This window comes from Lynx canadensis, chromosome D1 (assembly GCF_007474595.2).
Source record: "Lynx canadensis isolate LIC74 chromosome D1, mLynCan4.pri.v2, whole genome shotgun sequence".
In the NCBI taxonomy this organism is placed as follows: Eukaryota; Metazoa; Chordata; class Mammalia; order Carnivora; family Felidae; genus Lynx; species Lynx canadensis.
This window is the reverse complement of record NC_044312.2, coordinates 112,355,042-112,374,064: the sequence shown is the minus strand read 5'-3', so window position 1 is coordinate 112,374,064 and position 19,023 is coordinate 112,355,042. Positions and strand designations below refer to the sequence as shown.

The 19,023-nt window shown below is 61.6% G+C and overlaps 1 protein-coding gene across 1 annotated transcript in view; it reads right to left on the bottom strand.

The window, feature by feature from the left end:
* Nucleotides 1-19,023, bottom strand: part of ANO1 (anoctamin 1) — an 80,658-nt gene that overhangs the window by 41,347 nt on the left and 20,288 nt on the right. The window contains 6 exon segments of the mRNA XM_032594949.1: nt 1,837-1,971; nt 2,614-2,678; nt 8,889-8,930; nt 12,136-12,191; nt 15,044-15,095; nt 17,963-18,017. Of these exon segments, the coding sequence (XP_032450840.1) occupies nt 1,837-1,971; nt 2,614-2,678; nt 8,889-8,930; nt 12,136-12,191; nt 15,044-15,095; nt 17,963-18,017 (405 nt within the window).

Genomic DNA, 19,023 nt, shown 5'->3' with positions numbered 1-19,023 from the left:
GGAATGAAGCTGCCCCCGCAGTCGGCTGTCGAGAGGATTCAACGGGAAAGCACAGGAAGGCCCTGGAACGGTGGCGCCCATCGTTAGTATCACGGGGGTAACCAAGCCCAGACGGCTGTGTGTCCCCCTGGCTGAACCTCCTCTCTGCTGAAGGCCCTTGCTGGGTGGCAGGTGTGAGAGGGGGTGGGACGTCCCACCCTTGCCTTCCTGCTGACAGAGGCCGCCCGGGGCCACGGCGACCTGGCCTGGGGGTGGGGGGGGGGGCACGGAGGGCCAGGCCTGCCGCCCGGCTCTCCTCCGCATTGGCATAAACAAGGCCAGCCAGACAAAAAGCCTTTTTCTGCTGGTTTTAAACCCTGTGCCGCGCCCCTTCATCATCTGCAGCCAAAATGACAAAGAACGGGAAGGTCTGTTCTTTGGAGTGGATGGGGCGGTGGGGCGGGCAGGCGGCTCCTCCAGGGGCAGGGCGGATCGGACTCCAAAGGGGACACACGCCTCCTGCTTCGCACACGGCACCAGGCGGGCAGAGGCCGAGAATCTCCGAGGTTCCTCCGGAACCCCCAGGAAATGCTGTTCGCCTCTCTCGCCGTGGCAGGGGGCGGTGGTGCGGGCCTGGCCGAGGGGACCTCGGCACCCTTGTGGGGGAGCGCACACGCCTGCCAGGGCAGAGCCTCCTGGCTGAGGCTGCAGCCGGTGGTGCTGCCCTCCAGGGGAGGGAGGAAAGGAGGTGGAGAAGTCCCCAGGGGTCCCGGCCACTGGCCAAGTCCCTCGGGGCTCTGGGGTTAAATCCCCGCCACACCTAGGCTACTTTGACGGCCACAGTCAGACCCACGCGCGGTGACCTCATGTCACATTAGCCAACAAAGGCACAAGCTTCCTCTGGCCTGTCTGTGCCCAAAATAACCCTGGAGGGGACATAAGCCAGATTCCTTTACCGGTTTGATTCCGGGTGGGTGGAATACTTTAGGTGTTACTCATGCATCAAAGCACCATTTATACAAAAATTTGCCGGATATGGCCTTCCTGCACTGCTGAGCCGTAACGAGCCACTTTCTTGGCCAGGTAGAGACTCATTGGCTCTTCAGTGACGGGAACTACAGACGAATTTTCCAAGCCGAAGCGAGTGATGTTCTAGGACCTTCCCCGAGGGACTGCAAACTCGTGGAAGGGGGGGCCAGTGGGCGACCCCGGCAGTGTCGCTGACGGAGGCAGGGGCTTGTCCCGCGCATGCAACCCAGTTCCCTCCGGCTCCGTGTTAGCGAGCCGAGGAAACAGTCGGAAAGGACCAGAGAGACTCCTTGCGCACTGAGAAGCGGCCTCCAGGCTCCCTCCACTCGACTCATGTTCTGGCTGCCATGTGGGGAGAGCCACACCCCGGCACGAGGCCAGGCCGCCTCGGGGACCCCGGCCTTCTTCCACGAGCTCCCCATGCCTGACGTGCCCGTCGGGGGACGGCAGCGGGAACGTCAGCTCTGAGCTCAAAGACCTGGGTCTGCCCCTGCGCCACGTCCCAGAGCCCCGGGGACAAGGGAAGCTGGAACCAAGAAGAGAGGGACCCGGGGGCTGAGCCCAGGCACAGTGGCTTGTCCCCTTCCCGGAGCTCACCGGGAGGCAGCGGATGTTCTCATCACATGGGGACTGAAAGCTCAAAGCGGGGGAACAACCCTCCCAAGGACGAGAAGGAGTCGGATGCTCAGGGACGTCTTCCTCCGGACGGGAGAGCGCCTCCCAGGGCGTCTGTGCTCGGAAAGGACGCCCGCGCTCAGCGCTCGAACCCGCGGCCGCGGTTTCCTGGGGGGGCCGAGTGCCAGGACGAGGGGTGTGGCGCCCGCCTACCTGGGGATGTTCTCATCGACGGTGGCACATCCGTACAGGAAGACGATGATCCCCACCACGGACGCGGGGATGAGCATCTGGGTGTACACGCCCAGCCAGGCAAAGTACAGGCCGATCTTCTCCCCAAAGTACTTCCTGCGCCACGGGGCAAACAGAGACCGGCTTGCACTCGCCCCACACCCCTGCCCGCCCCGCAAAGGAGCGGCTCCAACCGGGGCCCCGGCTTCTCCCGAGCAGGACTTGGAGGGTGGGTGGGGGCCCTGGGAAGGTGGGGTGCTGCTGGTGGGGGGGCAGGGGGCTACCCGGGGGGCTGTCCCAGGTCCCGGTCAGCGTGAGCGCAAGACGCCAAGAGGACGTATTAAAGGTCTCTGGCGCCTGGAGGGGCTTACATGAGTTTTGACGGGCTGGACTCCCGTCTACAAGTCCCCACAGGACATCCGTCACCTACTCCGCTCCCCTTCCTGCCCCGGGAGAGAGGACGGCTCTCGTCTTCCTCCCGACCCAGAGACTCAAGAAGCCTTACCACTCAGCAGGGTGGGGCCCGGGCTGCGGGTTGGGGAGGAGGGGGTGAACAGGACGGAAAAGAATCTGTGGGCCCGTGGGGGACCTCGGGCCTCCTACCCAAGCTCAAGTTCAGACAGGCTCCCGGGTGCGGAACAGTCAGTGCGGTGAAAACGCACAGGGACATTCATCCGACGGGCTGCCCACCAGGGACTCGCCTCCCACCGCCTCCTTCTGAGCAGCCGGGCCTGCTCGCACCCGGCGACCCCCTCTCACCTGACCAGGTCGATGGGCTGGTACTTGTAGAAGACCCCGTAACTCGCCCACTCTTGGTACAGGAGCTGGGGGAGAGCAAGCAGTGAGGACCAGTGGAATGTAGCTTTGCTTCCTAGTCTTGGCTTACGGTGCACTGTCCATTCGTTCAACAAAACCCCTCGAGAGCCGGCCACATGCCGGGTACGGTGCTGGGCACTGGGCTTTTGGAGGGGAGCACGGCGGACACAGCCCTGAGCCCCGGGGCTCCCATTCTGGCAGGGGAGACCCACACAAACCCTGCGGCTCCCACGAGGGTCTCAAAGAACCCACCACCGTGGGAGCTGAGCTGGCGGGGGAGGCCGGTAGGGGCCTCCTTTTTAATTTCTTCTTCTTTTTTTTTTTTAACATTTATTTGTTATTGAGAGACAGAGAGACACAGAGCGTGAGCAGGGGAGGGGAAGAGAGAGGGGGAGACACAGAATCCGAAGCAGGCTCCGGGCTCTGAGCTGTCAGCACAGAGCCCGACACGGGGCTCGAACTCACGAACTGTGAGATCATGACCTGAGCCGAAGATGGACACTTAACTGACTGAGCCCCCCGGGGACCCCCAGCTTGGGGGGGGTGCTCCTCAGCAAGAACGGGCTACTTCTTTAAGCGCGGGTGAGGACGGGAGAGAAGCTTCTAGAATCCCTACGGAACCCTGACTCTACATGATTTGATCCGGAATTGATCTAAAACAGCCCAATCCTGTGAGGGTTTTCCCTTCAGGGTTCTTGGTTGTCCCAGTCAGACACCATGTCATTCTTCATGAAGGACAGAAACCACCAGGCTCTGGGAGCAGAGAAATACCGGTGGCAAGATTTTTAAAAACCTCACGGGATGCAGAGAGAGCTCGACGTTCGTCTCCCGAGATGGGCTGTCTGATTAACATGGCTTCGTGAAAATCAGCACACACCCCGTTGCCCCCCCGGGCTTTGGGCAGGGATGGTAATGAGCTTGGTAGATGGAAGGCCGTGTATGAACACGTAGAGAGCGTCCTAGGAAAGACACCAGGTTAGGGCTGCAGGTTTTAAAAAAGAAACCCCACTCCTGTGGCTAATCGATGCTTTTCCAACCTTAACGCGGAGCCGAAGTCACACGGCCAGGACCCTCTGCGTGGGGCCGCCTGCCTCGGCTGGCACCAGGCAGGAAGGAGGAGCGAGGCAGGTGTGAGCACGGCCCCAGGGGCCCCCTGCTCCCTTCCGTGCGACACGGCTTGCCTTGTGACGTCCCCCCATCTCTCAACGCTTAAGTTTAACATTTTGGGGGGTGGGTTTCCCAGACTCACATCGTGCGCTGGTCCCTGGGAAGCACACTACGCCATGTCCCCACCACAAACACGCCGTCCTATGGACCGCATGGGTGTCCCCCCACCCTCCCCGCCCCAATTCGTCATGTCGAAGCCTTAATCCCACTGTGCCTGTATTTGGAGATGGGGATTTTGCGGAAGTGATTCTGGTTAAACGACACTGTGCGGGTGGGGGTCTGATCTGAAGGGACCGGTGTCCTTCTAAAAAGAGACACTAGAGGGGCGCCTGGATGGCTCAGTCGGTGAAGCGTCCGACTCTTGGTTTCGGCTCAGGTCACGATCTCGCGGTTTCGTGTTCGAGCCCCGCGTGGGGCTCTGTGCCGACAGTGCTTGGGGTTTTCTGTCTCCCTCGCTCCCTGCCCCTCCCCCACTCGCACTTTCTCTCTCTCTCTCAAAATGAATAAACTTAAAAAAAAAAAGAGAGAGAGACACAAGAGCTTTCTTTCACCACGTCCGCGTGGAGAACATTGTGAGACAGCAGCCGGCCGCGAGCCAGGAAGAGGGCCCTCCCCTGAACTCGGCCCGGCTGACCCCAGGATCTTGGGACCTCCAGCCTCCAGAACCAGGAGGCCACGAACGTCTGGGGTTCTGCTGTCGGTGGCCAGCCCTGACGGATACGCCTGCCCCCACTGCCCCACAGGCCGGAGCTGACAGACGTGACCTTTACGTGCACGAGACATCTTCAAGTAATTCTCTGAAAACCAACCGTGTGCAAACGGTTCGCGGGGAGGGGTCCTGTTTCCACGGACCAGGGAGTCAGCGGTCCCTAAAAATGACCCTCCAACTCTCCATGTCCTCGGGATCCTTTGCAGCTCTGAGGAACAGGACTCGGGAGAACGTAAGTTCTCTCTTCAGAGCGGGGAGGCAAATATCAGAGAAGCAAAATGCATCCTCAGGGAAGTACAAGCAAACCTCGCCGTCAGAATCCTGGGTTTTGCCTGCTCTGATCTTTGTAAGAGGAGCTCTCTTCAGATTTTAAGGCTTCCTCTAAGTGCTACGCACTGTGTTCAGCCGGGTCCGTGTTCTGGAGGACTAGGGGCCGGGCCAGCTGGTGGGCGGCCTCTGCAGCCCCCTACGGAACTGGGGTGCATGGGGTCCCCCCAGGAGCTAGAAGCCCCACTCCTGTGCCGAGATGCGGGCTCTGCTGGGCCCCTGGTGGGCGTCCTGGGCACTGAGTCTGAGTCCCAAGCGCCGGGTGGGGGTCTGGGGGGGCCCCCTCCCGTCTGAGCCCTGTCCAGGACAGACTCCCCTCTGAGTGCGTGACAGGCTCTCCTTCCTCCCTGGTCTGGGGGGATCCCCACGGGCTTAGGCCAGAGAGCTGGGGCCTTCCGTGTCTCAGCAGGCCCAGGTATGCAGAAAAGAACGCGAAGGCCCCCCAGTTTCACCCTGCAAAGCGCCAACTTTGACAAGGGTGTGGGGCACCTCCGGAGAAGCGAAGCGGCCACCAGTGACCCGGGTGGCTTCCTCCCCGAGCCGAGATCAAGCTGCCGCCGCGGGCCACACGCAGGCTGGGGGGGCGCACCAGAGATGGGGCCAGAGGGAGGAGGGAGGGAAAAAAGAGAGGGACGAGGATTTTGCCGGGGACGGAAGGCCCTCTCAAAGGCATGGCCGGCCACGTCACACCGGTCCCCGTGCTCCCTGGCCTGCCCAGTGACACCGGCCTGCAGCAGGCCGGCCACCCTTCACTGGTACGTGTGGCACACGGTGGCTTCCTACGTGACCACTTTACCTCCACGTGACTCTCTTCCTGCCAAGAAAAGAATATCAATCACCCTGCAGCTGTCAGCGTAGAGAAATCGAACTCGAGATTTCCCTGTCACGGTTGGCAGAGCTCCAAGGGTGCACCTCAGCCTTGCGAGCAGGGTGGGAGGTGTCAGGGCCCTGGGGTCCGCCGGCTGGGGGCTGGTGGGCCCAGTCACAGTGACCTAAGAGCCTCCCAGAGCCCGGGCCTCAGAAGGAGCCTGGCTCAACCCACTGGCATCTCTCCTGCTCAGACCTCCCTCCTGGGCCCATGTGGCTGGGCAGGCCCGTTAGGGCACTAACGCTGTCCTTAATTTGTCCCTTGCTGTCTCCCTCTAGCACGAAGGCCCAGGAAGGCCAGGTTTGTCTGGTTCACGTTATCCCCAGAGCCTCTAACAGGGCCTGGGGCAGATAACAGGGTCCTAGTAAGTAACTGGGGAAGGAAGGAAGAAGGGAGGGAAGGAAAGAGGGAATAATAGGTCAGGGTCCTGTGGCTCTCAGTCCAGCACAGGGATGGAGACAACTCAGTTGACATCTGGAGCAACTGCCCTGCCCCGTGTCCCCGGATGAAGGAACGCTCGCTCCCAAGGGCCCCGAGGATCAAGCGGACAGTTATAGCCGTGCTCAGCCTTGGGTCTAGCCTGCCTCCTGCTCAAACATCCCTACTGTGCCCCTGCTCCTCCAGCTCAGCACAGAAAAATGGCCTTAGCTAGACTGCAACCCCCTTTCCATCCTGTGAGGTATCTTGGGTCAGGCACTTGGGGCTATTGACACCGATGGGACCGATAATGGGGGAACCACAGACTTTGTCACTGGAAAGGCGACATACTCAGAACCAGTTGCTTAAAATGAAGCCACATGGGAGAAGGAGAAGTTCTCCAAAGCTCTGAGTTAGGACCCAAACACTTATCTGGGACATTCCCCCCACCCTCCGTCCCTTCCACCTGTCCACCCACCCAAGCATCCCCACTCATCATCCATCTATCCATCCAACTACCCACCCATCTCTCCATCCATCTCACCCATCACCCATCCACCCATCCACCTATCCCTGCATCCCATCCATCATCCATCCAACTACCCATGCAACCATCCATCCCTCCCTCCCTCCCTTCCATCATCCATCCAACTACCCATCCATCATCCAACCATCCATCCATCCATCCATCCATCCATCCATCATCCATCTACCCACCCCTCCATCCCATCCATCATCCATCCAACTACCCATGCAACCATCCCTCCCTCCCTCCCTCCCATCCATCATCCATCCAACTACCCATCTATCCATCCATCCATCCATCATCCATCCACCCGCCATTCCATCCCATCTATCATCCATCCAACTACCCATCATCCATCCATCCATCATCCATCCACCCATCCCTCCATCCCATCCATCAGCCATCCAACTACCCATCATCCATCCATCCATCATCCATCCAACTACCCATCATCCACTCATCCATCATCCATCTACCCATCCCTCCATCCCATCCATCATCCATCCAACTACCCATCATCCATCCAACTACCCATCATCCATCCACCCATCATCCATCATCCACCCATCCCATCCATCATCCATCCAACTACCCATCATCCATCTACCCATCCCTCCATCCCATTCATCATCCATCCAACTACCCATCATCCATCCAACTACCCATCATCCATCCATCCATCCATCATCCACCCATCCCTCCATCCCATCCATCATCCATCCCATCCATCATCCATCCAACTACCCATCATCCAACTACACATCATCCATCCATCCATCCATCATCCATCCATCCCTCCATCCATCCCTCCATCCATCCACCCATCCCTCCATCCCATCCATCATCCATCCAACTACCCACCATCCATCCATCTATCATCCATCCCATCCCTCAATCCCTCCATCCCTCCACCCACTCACCCCCCCCCCATCCACCCATCATCCGTCCATCCAATACTCCCAGACTACCCCCATGGGCCGGGCCTGGTACTCACTGCCGGGACACTAAATTCAGTGGGGGCGAGGGGAGTGGAGGGTGGACAGCATTCTAAGCAGAAGGAACAGGTAGAGCTGAACAAACCTGGAATCGTATTTGCTGGGCCTGGTGCCCAGCGATGCCAAGTAGCTCCCGAGTAGGTAACTGAACGAGACACTTTGGGTGCCAGGTGGCCACAGGCTGCGGAGTCTCAGATTAGCGAGGTGGCCAGCGTGGCTGGTGCACAGGGAGGCGGTGGGGAGAAGCCACAGGAGGACAGAATTGGGCCTGAAGGGGGTCCCCGGGGCCCGAGGAGGAAGCTTCCCTAGGCGGAGGAAGGGCATCAGACAAGCGACCCAGGGGCACAAAAAGATGAAGGGGGGTGGGTTCTGAGGCCAGAGCTGGCCCAGGCAGGCCTGGGGAGGGGACGGTGCTTCTCCAACGGGATCGAATGGGGGAGTGCTGCAAGTCACAGGGTCACAGACAAATGCCAGATGTCCCACTAAAAATAACCAAATATGTAATTTTTGAGCTAAATCAGATAGTATCTTCAGCTGGATTCCCGGGCGGGCAAGTTGTATCCAGTACCAAAGGTTTAAAAACATGTACGGGGGGCTGGAGGGAGGCAGGAATGGAGAACATTCCTCGCACAGAGGTTCCCAGCCCGAGACTTGGGACAAGGCCACCATTGTGAGGTTCTCAGGGAAGTATCTCCACCCACTGCCTCCGGAAGGATCTGCTCTTGGGGGACAAACACAGGTCCGGCGAGGACTGTTCCCCGAGGTGGACGAAGTTTGCATTTGGTTGGGAACCGGGAGGGGCTGCGGTGGACACGGGGAGGAGGCTGGACGCCAGGCACGGGTTTGGGCGCTGGACGTCTGGGAAGAACCTTCCGGAGCGTGGGGGATGGAAGAGAAAGGGCCACGGTGGGGGTGGGGTGGGGCGGGGTGGGCGTGGGGAAGCAGGGAGCCTGGGCTGGGAGCGGCAGGGAGAGCACCGAAGAATAAAAAGAATACTCCGTGTCTCCCGACGTGTAACCCCAGGAACAGTAACTTTTCCATGAGAAAGGCTTCCAGGCCGAATACGCTTGAGAAACACCGGCTGAACGCGTCCACCGGACTCGCCGGTGTGCGGAGGGGGCCTGGCCACAGCGGGGGCCTCGGAGCAGCGCCGCCCCACCCGGGGCCCCCAGGGCCGAGCAGCACGGCCTCCGCTCCACGTCCACTTACTTTTCTGTCGTTGAACTCCACGTTTTCACCTTCGTAGTCCCCCTGTTCAAAAGGAGGAAAGAGAACTCTCACCACCGGATGCCGCTTTCGAGTAGCGCAAATCCGCGTCCAAATGCGAAGGCCAGACGGCGCATCACAGGAGAGGGAGGCTGGCCTGGCCCAGCACCTCCGCCGGGCAGCCCTCCTGCCCTCGCCCCCGGTCACAGAGGCCACGTCCCGGAAAGGACCCAGGGCCACTTGCTAGGAACCAGCAGCAGGCAAGAAAGGGGCTTTGCGTGGCTGTTGGGGGGTGGGGGGGGGAGCGGGCGGGACAGTCCCAGTGCCTTGCCCTGCAGGTGCTGGGAGGACAGGAAGCTACACGGTCACTGAAGACAGATCAGTGAGCCCCACACTCGCATTTCACACTGGTAACGCTGAGGCTCAGAGAAGCAAGGTGACTTTTCCGGGACAGACTGCTAAGCTGGGACCCGGTTCCGAGTCTTTAAATCCAACGCAAGGGAGGGGGGACCTGAAAGTCAGAAGCCTGCCCAGCATATCAACAGCTGGAACCAGGGACTCAGGGGAAGCAGCAGAGGGAGCGTGGCCCCCCGCGGGGCTGGCCTGGCCGAGCGGACTTGAAGATGGCCGGGAGGAAGCTCTGAGGCCTCCCGGAGGTCTGCCGGGTACCTGCTGCACTCACCAGATCCTTCTATGACCCTCCCGCCCCTCCAGGCAGGGAGCACTTGGCCTCACGCTCTCTGAACAGAGGTGCCCTGAGACCAGTGTCATTAATGTTTCCCCCTGAGTCTTCAGGGCACCCTCCCCCGCCCCAGCCCAACTCCGGAGGCTTTCTGGGTGTTTCTCTCCATGGCCCAGACAGCCACACACTCCAGCAGCATCTCATCTATTCGGGACCTCGAGGGTGACAGGTGCCAACCAGGAGGGAGGCCGCCAAGCCGCCACCTGAAATGTTAGTCCTGTCCCTGTATTTGACGCACGAATTCCAGGAGCCCTCCTTAGGGTCTCGCTCAGGGCAGACCCCTACTCCGCACACCATCCTCACAGTGGCTCTCTGGTTGCCATGGCAGCCGGCGCCTCGCCTGATGGGTATTCTTGTGGAATGAATGACCGGATGAACGAATGAGCACAGTAAACGAGGCCCTGCAAGGGGGTGGCAATGCCGCGGGCGACGCACTGAGGGCAGCAAGCCGTGACGCAGGACGACGGCGGAGTTGGAGCAAGGACCACCCAGCATGCGGCCAAGAGCCGGGCACCTGAGCCTGGGTGTGTGGCTTCACGGTCCCGCCCCCTGCTTGAGCATGCGGGGTACGTTTGGACCAGTTCAGAGTGATTTATGTCCCCAAACGTTCCAACATCAGCTGTGGTGCCTACGGGGGTGGGTGCCCTCCAATTGTGGGGAAAATTCACGGCTGTAAAATTCCATAGTCCCTCAAGACTCCCAGAGTCCTTACTCCTGCTGGAAACAACCCCAGAGGTAGAGCTGGAGGCTGTGTGCCCCTGGGCAAGCTGCTTGGGCAACTGCAGCCTCAGTTTTCCCGCCTGTAAAGCGGGAGCGGGCCCCCCACGGAGGGCCTCTCCACTGCCGTGTGAGGTTCAACGTCGGGCCCAGCTCCCCCCGCAGAAGCTGTTGCGATCCGGACCACGTCGTTAAGCCCGAGTCTCCACGTCTGCACCAGATTAAAGGAGACAGAGCTCCCACTAAACACAGCTCTCTGCGTACAACGGGCGCTCAGAAATGTTGATGTCTCCCCTTTCCCTTTCAAGCCTTAGAGGGCTGACTCCAAACAGGTCTGGATGGCCCAGAACAGGCCCTGGCATCTCAGCAGGGGTGAGATCAAGGGCCCAGCAGTTTGTGAACTGGCGCAGGGCTGCGGGGCGGGGCCGTGTTCCGGGAGCCAGCGGGGTGAGCACCCACTGACGAGGACGGTGATCGAGGCCCCTTCAGCCAGGACCACCGGCCAGGACCCGGGAGGTCTGAGCCCTGCCCTTGAAACACGCAACAGGTCGCCGGCCAAGGCAACCGACCCACGCGACCCAAATCAACACGGCGCTCGGTGAGCACCTACGTGCCGAGTGCTGCGCCTGTCCTGAGACCCGTGGGCGAGGACCAGCAGGCAGACGGCGGTGTCTCTGTGGGACGGGGAGCATTGGAAGCCAGGGGGATGGGGGGAAGCAGGGAGACATCAACGGGGCAGGGGCAGGGGCAGGAGGAGGGGGAAAAGGAAGGCTTTGGGTGGATGGTCTGTCCCGGGGAGGGCGGCTGCCGAGGAAGAGCTTGCAGACAGAAGGGACGGCATCCCCGAAGGCACAAAGCGGCTCAGGTGACCCCACCTCCCCACAGGGAGTGACGCGAGGCTGGCAGCTGTGTGTCTCTTGGAGGCAGCGGTCAGGCAGGGCGGGGGGGGGGGGGGCGGGAGGGGCGGCCCTTTGCTGTCGCGGAGATTGGGTTTCTCCGATCCAGCGTTTCACGGGAAGCCCTTCCGCTTCTGTGTTCCCTCTGACACTGCTGGGAACCACTCCCACTTGCAGATGGGGACACTGAGGCTCAGCGAGAGGACAGGGGCCGCCTCCGCTCAGGGCTGCGGAAGAGAGCGGCCAGGACGAGACCCTGGGGGCCCCGCCTCCCTGTCCGGCTCCCGCCTCGTGGCCCCCAGTCCTCGTAGCCACGCACGTTTGGAAAGTTCCAGAGGCCCTCTGTCCGGGGTTCCCACACTGCTGGGACCCCACGGTGCATTCCCAGTACCCTGCTGAACCCTAGCCCCGGTCTCCATAGAGACAACAAGAAGAGACTCATCCCTCTCCAGCCGAGCCAATGCACGGCCGTGGCCACGGGCTATATTTGTCGGGGGATACCGGAGGGATTTGGAGATCCAGCTCAGGAAGCTGGCCACTTGCTCTGCAGAAACAGACACACACGGAGCCCGGGTCGTTCCGCCAGAGCGGGGGCGGGGTGGCCGGGGAGACCCAGGCAGGGGCAGCATCTCAAGGACCAGCCGGCCACTGGGACAGGGTGTCGGCCACAAACGCCCCTGCCTCGGTGGGCCCGTTCTGCAAGGAGAGATGCTCGGGGGTATAACAGCAGGGCCCCCACCGGGGGAGCAGGGAAGGGCTGCGTGCGGCTGACATTTACAGGAGAGCCAAAGCAGGAAGCCAAGACCGCAGGATAATTAGAGCTCCCCGGGGGTGTGGCCCGCGGGGATTCGGGGCGGCCAATGACGCAGGGGCAAACTCCGTCAAGGTTACTTACATCGTGCAGGGGGTAGGCGGCCGAGTAAACGCCATTGGCCAGCAGGCTGGTGATACCTTAAAGACAAAGGCAGAGCGAGGATTAGGGACCAGGTCTGTCTCCTGCTTCTCTCTTTGCAAACAGAACAGTCCCAGGACTGACCCAGTCGCCGAGAATTTTCTCAAAGCCCACTGCACCTGGCGGCCCAGAGCCAGGCCGCCTTTCTGGCGTTTCCTCCCCGGGTTCGACCAGGAGACGGTAAAAAAAAACATGCTCTATCGGCAGAGTTAGGAAGACAGAGAGGACACCCCGAGAGAAAGTTCCATCTGGGAGGAAGGAGGTTCCCCGAACCTGCCAATCCACCAACTACCCACAGCTGCTGGAGGGCCAGCCTACAGACAAGAAAGGTGGATTGTAAGTGGTTAGAAAAGCTGAATCACGAGAAAAATACGGACGGGAAAATTGATGGTGTCAGAAAACACACATACAATTTGCAATTAGATTTTAGGTTGATTGGGAGAAGCCGGAGGGGAGGCCTGTGAGCCCCGCGTGGGGGCGGAGGCACTTACCGTATTTACTACATTTTCGCCTCTTACTTAGAAGGGCAGAGTCCTTCTTTCTTCCCTCTCCTTGCCCTGTTTGTACATCGGGCTATTAGTTACATGAAAACGCCTGAAAGGACCAAAGCTGCATTTGGGGGAGAAAGCGCTCGGTGGGGCGGTGGCCGGGCCTCGACGGCTGCCCCAGGCCCTGCGCTGGGCGTGTTACGAGAGTCGCCATACCTGCACCTCCCGGGGCCCGGAGGTGTGCATTCGGCGCCCCGCCCCTGGAGACGGAAAGGCAGAGCCGGCCACGCACGCACGGGGAGCCGGAACTCTGATCTCGCGCACATCCTCGGGGGCCGGCGCGGCACACGAGTCTCCAGGAGCCCTTTCCTGGTCACAGAACCCTCTGCCTGGCCAAAGGGGCTTTGTAGGGGGTCAGTGGGTCAGGGTTTGCAGTGGCCTGGCCGGCCCATCCTGTACCACTCCACGGGAAAACGGTGGGAAAGTGTCTTCCTGAAATCCACTTAAAAAGAGACCGCCTCTCCGGTCAGTGATCTGGAATGCTCGGGGTACCTGAGGGATGCTTGGAAACCCAAGCCAGCGAGAGGCGGAAGCATACGGCTAACGCCCACCTGCGTGAGAATTCAGCTGTAATAAAAGCGGACGTGGGTCTGATTCAGGTTCGTTGGCTCTTTACTGTTCCTAGAACACTCTCAACGTGGCGTTGCCACAGGGCCTTTGCACAGACTGCTCCCTCTGTCTGGACCCCTCATTTTCTTCAGATCTCTGCTCAGATGTCCCCTCATCAGAAAGGCCTTTCTGGTCATTGGTCCTAAATCCTCCTGGCATCCCTTCCGACCGCAGCAAGACGATGTTCTGGCTTTTCTGATTATTTATTATCTATTTCGTCCCCCAGAATGTAAATCCCCCGAGGGCAACAGAACCCATCAGTACTCGCTGCAAGGTGAATGTGTGACCTCGGAGGTCGGCAGGGCTTTCAGACAAGGGACCGAGGTGAAACGGGGTGCAGCAGGGACCCCTCACCTATCTGCTTTGCCACCGGGTTTGCCAGAGAACCGACAGGAACACTCAGAGACGTCCACCCCGGGGAAGACCCAGAACAGAGATCAACTCCAGCTGAGAAGCCCCCAGACCCGGGACCGCTTACAGACCTTCGTAGCAACCACGCAGGTTTGTGCTGGAAGGGACCCGACAGGGACCCGACAGGCAGACTGAGGTCTGGGACACAATGCAGGGACGGCAGCCACACTTTCTCCCATTTTTGGTGACCCGGGCCACCCTGGAAGCTCCTGTTCCCCCTGAGGTGGGCTGGGCCTCCGGGGACAGGTCTCCTGGGCTCCTCCTTGACCCGCGAAGGGGCCCCCGCTCCCACGGACTTAGGACACGGGCTTAGAGACTCCAGGCCCAGAAGGAGTCCCTGTGACTGGCCATCGGGCATCCCAGCAGGACACGTCAGCCCAGAGGGTCCAGCCTCCCCTCCCTCTGACTCTGGAGGGTCCAGCCTCCCCTCCCTCTGACTCCGGAGGGCCCAGCCTCCCCTCCCTGCATCCTGGGCCGTCCCCCAGCAAGCCCCCACACTCCTGCTCTCCGCTTGCTTCCGGCGGTACTCTCCCCTCTGCGGGAAACCACGCGTGCGAGGGTTCCCTGTCCTGGCACAGTCTCTGTGCCAGCCAGCACCGCCCTGTACCCCTGGAGGGCGTTGTGCACACAGCTCTCAGCGGGGCGAAGGAGAGCTTAAGGAGAAGGGGGAGCGCTAGGCAGGGACGTTCCTTGGCTCCGAAGTCTCTCATTCTGGGGACCTCAGCCTGCCGCTGCGAGCAAGGGGCCTGCGCTGGGGTGGGGCGGGGGTTCAACTCTGCACACCTCGGTCGGGAAACGTCTGCATCTGTGGCTTGAGGTGTCCTATAAACCGGCACCCGAGGCGCCCAGCCGGGCTGGTTCCGCGGCAGGTTCGGAACCTGGGGCGTGTGTCAAGCACGCGCCTTCCGGCGAGGCTTGGTGTGGGGCCATGCGGGTCCCTGGTGGGGTGCCTTCCGCCCCCGGCCGGAACCCTACTTCCCGCTGGACCGTGAAGGTCAACGGCAGGGGACAGGGCCTCGGTCACCCCTGTCGCGTCCGGAGGCCAGCGGGAGGCTCCGAACGGCACCACGGAAGCCTCGAGCAGAGAGAAGGCATCCTGAGCACCGGGCCGTAAAACGGCCCCGCGGTCCCAGAGCGGCCCTCCCGTCGGAAACGGTTAGACCAGCTGAAACCAAAACACGCTCAAAACCCCCAAACCGGCAGCCTGCCCCCCACGGAGACGATGGAGGCAAGATTAGCCCGGGGAGGGGAGCGCTGGGCTCTGGCCCCAGCAATGTCCTCACCCATGCTGTACTTGGCCTTGGTACATGTCGTTCTTTTCAGGATTTCATAGACCTGTTGCGGAGACAAGAGGGAGGGGCAGACGGTTATCCAGGCGGCAACGGCACGCAGAACCTGCCAGGCGGTGGCTCAAGAGGGACGTGGCCGAGCGTTACGGGCAACGACCCCCTCCCCCCCCACCGCTCTCCGAGGACAGACGGTAGCCTTCGTGAGGGTGCACAAGAACAGGGCCAAGGGCGTGGCGTTCTCAGGGATGCGTGTGACCGAGGGGTCCCGTGTCGCGCTTCCCTCCGTGGAGGCACCGGCTGTGTGGTGCTGTTCAGGGTTGAGGGTTGTCCCCGGCGCCCTGGGGGACGGGCCGTCCTCCCTTTGGGCTGGGAAGGGAGTTGGCATTCAGAGCCACAGGGACCCAAGCAACAGCGCCCCTCCCGGGTGTAGGGATCTCTAGAAGCCCGAGGTGGGGGCAGGTCTCGGGGTTCCATGCCACCGTGCGTCAAGAGGCAGCAGGGCGTGGGGTGCCTGGCGGAGGCCGTCTGGAAGGTCCCGCACCAGCCCAGCTCTGGGCCGTCTTCACTAACGAAAGGCTTCACCCGGTGGCCTCGAGAGCCCAGGCTTGGGAGCCTGCCCGGGTCTGGGCCTGGCTTCACGTGTAGATGTGAAGGGCAAGCTACCTCACCACCCTGTGCCTTAGTTTCCCCACCTGCAAAATGGGCTGAAAGGACCGGCCCGAGGCCACAGAAGTGAGAGCGGGGGCGCACAGGGCCCTCCCACGGCTGCCGGCCGCCCCAGGCCCTGCTCCGTTCACCCCGTCCTGCGTCCCCACCTGTCCCAGCCCCGGCCCAGCAACCTGGCCTCAGCAAACCCTCTCCCGAGGCCCAGGCCCTTCGCTGTCACTGTTCCTTCTGCCAGAGCACTTGTGGCCGGAGACCTGAGGCTACGGGGCAACTGCCACTCCTCTGCTCTGCCTCCTCACTCTGCTCTTGTCCCGGGGTGCTCCCTACCACCTGCCAAAGAGGTGCCTGTCGCCTCTCTCCTCCCGCCGGTGCTGGGCACACACCAGGTGCTCCCACAACCGCCCATGGATACGTGAACAAACCACTCGGTCAGGCGGCCCCCTCCCTGTCACCTCCCGAATCTAACCGGCGGCCCCGTCCTGACCTCGCCGATCCTCCCCTAAGTACCTCCTCCCCAGCCATCTGGGGTCACGGCCCCCCTCATAACCACATCCGCCGCCACTGGCTGTCATCTTTCTCAGGACAGACCTGATCACAACCCAAACCTTGCTCCGCAGCCTTCTGTGGCTCCCTAGTGCCAGAGGCTGAAAGCCCGAGTCCCAAGACCGACATGTCCGGCCCTTCCTGCTGATCCTGACTCCTACCCACGTGCACACTGGGCGACCCTGATGCCAGGAGCACGGGGGGTGGGGGGGAGGCGGGAGGGGCTGTTGACCGCCGTACCTTTGCCTAGAATGACCTTCCCCCAACGCCGGAGACCGTCAGGTCTCCAAGACCATGGGGCCGGACTAACCAAGGGCAAAGTTCTGGACGGCCAGTTTCTCTGGGGGTTGGCGGTTTACAAACTGGCCTTCGAGGTCTCTGGGAGAGGCCACGCCCAGCCCGGAGGTAAAATGGACCGGGGGGTCAGGGGCGGAGCTCTATTACAGAGACCCCTAATGAGACGGGGTCTAGAGCTCTCCGTTCACCTATGTTCCCCCTTCCTCAGCAGTGTGAATTCACGAATTTGCACCCTGCCCTGTACTTCTGGGGGCATCCTGGCAACCCCAGATCATGCAAAAAGCGGGGGCACGCGCACATACTGAAGCCGACACGTGACTCAGTCTCCCTAGCTGGCCGTCCCGACTCTCGCCCATTTCACGGTGGCAAAGAACCGTGGCTGGTCCTCCTCCTCTCCCGTGCTCGAAGTCGGAGGGAGACGCACCCCTGATGGCTACTTGGCGGCCCCCAGCTACGCCAGAGGGCCCATGTCCTTGCATAAACGAGTTCCTTCTCGTTTACTGTAATGAGACTTCATTGCCAGGATCAATCAGTAACACGCTGAGTGAAAATCACGCTGTGCCCAGGTCACCCCGCGTGGAGGTGAACCACCGCCCTTCGAGCAGGAAGCCAGAATCATCCTCGTTCTGACGCAGGCTCGGTGTCTCCTGAGGTCACGAGGCTCGGAGGGGACCGAGGGCGGATGGCACCCAGATCTGCCTTCCCGAGCCGCCCTCGCCAACGTGACCGGCACCGCTGTCCCGCGCCCGGCCACCTGCCGGCCGGGGGACGCGGCCGCGAGGGGCAGTTATCTGTTCAAGGCCAATGGCTGCTCCCCCCGCCCCCCAGCCCTGCACGTCTCCCCTCCAGGCTGGGCTTTCTGGGCAGGGGAGGCAGCGGCGGTGGCCTGGCTGCGAGGTTCGTTTCTGGTGTAGAGGAAAGTCGGGTCCCGAGCCGTGCGTGGCCCAGCCTGGCTGGCAGACAAGCCGGTGGCTGATGCATAAACATTAAACCGATACCTTGAAGAGGGCAGGGTGGCCTGGTCAGAGCTCCAACTCCAGTGCGTTCCTCTGGCACAGCCCCCGCAATCTACCCGGGCCCACACAGCTTTGCCCCCCCTGCCATCGCTCCTGCTGGGACTGCCTGCCTGGAACCCTCCGGGCCTGGGGCCCCACGATCTCCACTAAGGGCAAGGGCAGGGAGGCGGGGGAGAGACGCCGAGGGGTCTAGAGGCTCTCCTCCTCCCGAGGAGGGGCGGGGGCTCCCCCTGGGCCCCTGAAGCCTCTCCGTCTCATTATTCTAATTATTGCTGTCGCAGGCAATTAGAGCGGCCCTCCACCCGAGGCGTTCTGCCGAAATGGAATCATCACCCGTGTGTCCCCGGGGCCCCCTTGCTGGTGAGCCAGTGGTTCCCACGGCAATACTTACTATCGTGCTCCGGGTTTTGCTGTCGAAAAAGGAATCCTTGTCAGACAGGTCAAATCTGTTGAAACATTGGGCAGAAACAGACACACAGTTCGCTGGGGTCGCGGCTCTCCCGGTTTCCAAGGCCCCGGGAGGCCACGCCGTCCCCAGGAGCCGTGACCGTGAAATTGGGCAAGCCCCCTTCGAACGCCAGGGGTGAGCCAGCCCTGGGCGTCTGGAACGGTCCGTTTCGTCCCTCTGCCCCCCTCCGGGAGGCCCGCACACCCACGCCTCCCTCCTAAGGATTTGCTTCCTTCTGACGACACCCCCAGTCTCTGCTTCAACCGATGATGCCAACCCACCGTCAGACAAGTCTAATATCTATGGCAGTCTCCCTGTTCTTGACAAATGGTTTTAGCCCTGAGGTCTTGGCCCCCACAGAGCTTTCCTGAAGTTTCCTGAGGGCAGAGCGATGTCTCTGGGATGTGTTACCCGCTCCCCCAGGCACTCAGGGTACAGCCGGGGAGGGTGGCTTTGTCCCCATGGAGCCCGCAAGCAAGCTGGGCTTGGCCAAGGGTGTCAGCCAGGGCAGAGCCGAGGGAGGCTGGGGCGTGGGGTGGGGGTGGGGTCCTAGGAGGAGGGCGTCTCCCTCTAACACCCGGGGCGCCCCCGTCCTGGAGCCCCCCTCCTGGAGGGAGCTGGGCTGGGGGCCACCTTTTAAAAACTTCCTATCCCTGGCAGGATCGAGAAATAGAGCGGAGTGCAGCACGTGGTCCTTGCCCTGTGACTAATACATCTGCCCGAGCAGGAGCCCCAGTTCTGAACCGAGAAACAGTTCTCCACGCCCCGGGAGACCAGTGGCATCTTGGTGACGCCCCCGCCCCCGCCCCGAGCTTGAAATCCACGTCCCACTGGGCCCAGAGCCCGAGCCCTCTCTGTTCCCACCACTGCTCACACTCCAGCTGTGTCCTGCGAGGCCCCACGGAAGCCGCAGCCACCAGCGACCCAGGGGGCTATGCCCCACTGCCCCTCGGGAGCCGAGTAGGGGGGAAGGTTCCGGAACAGGTGCCAGGCAAGCCTGCTGG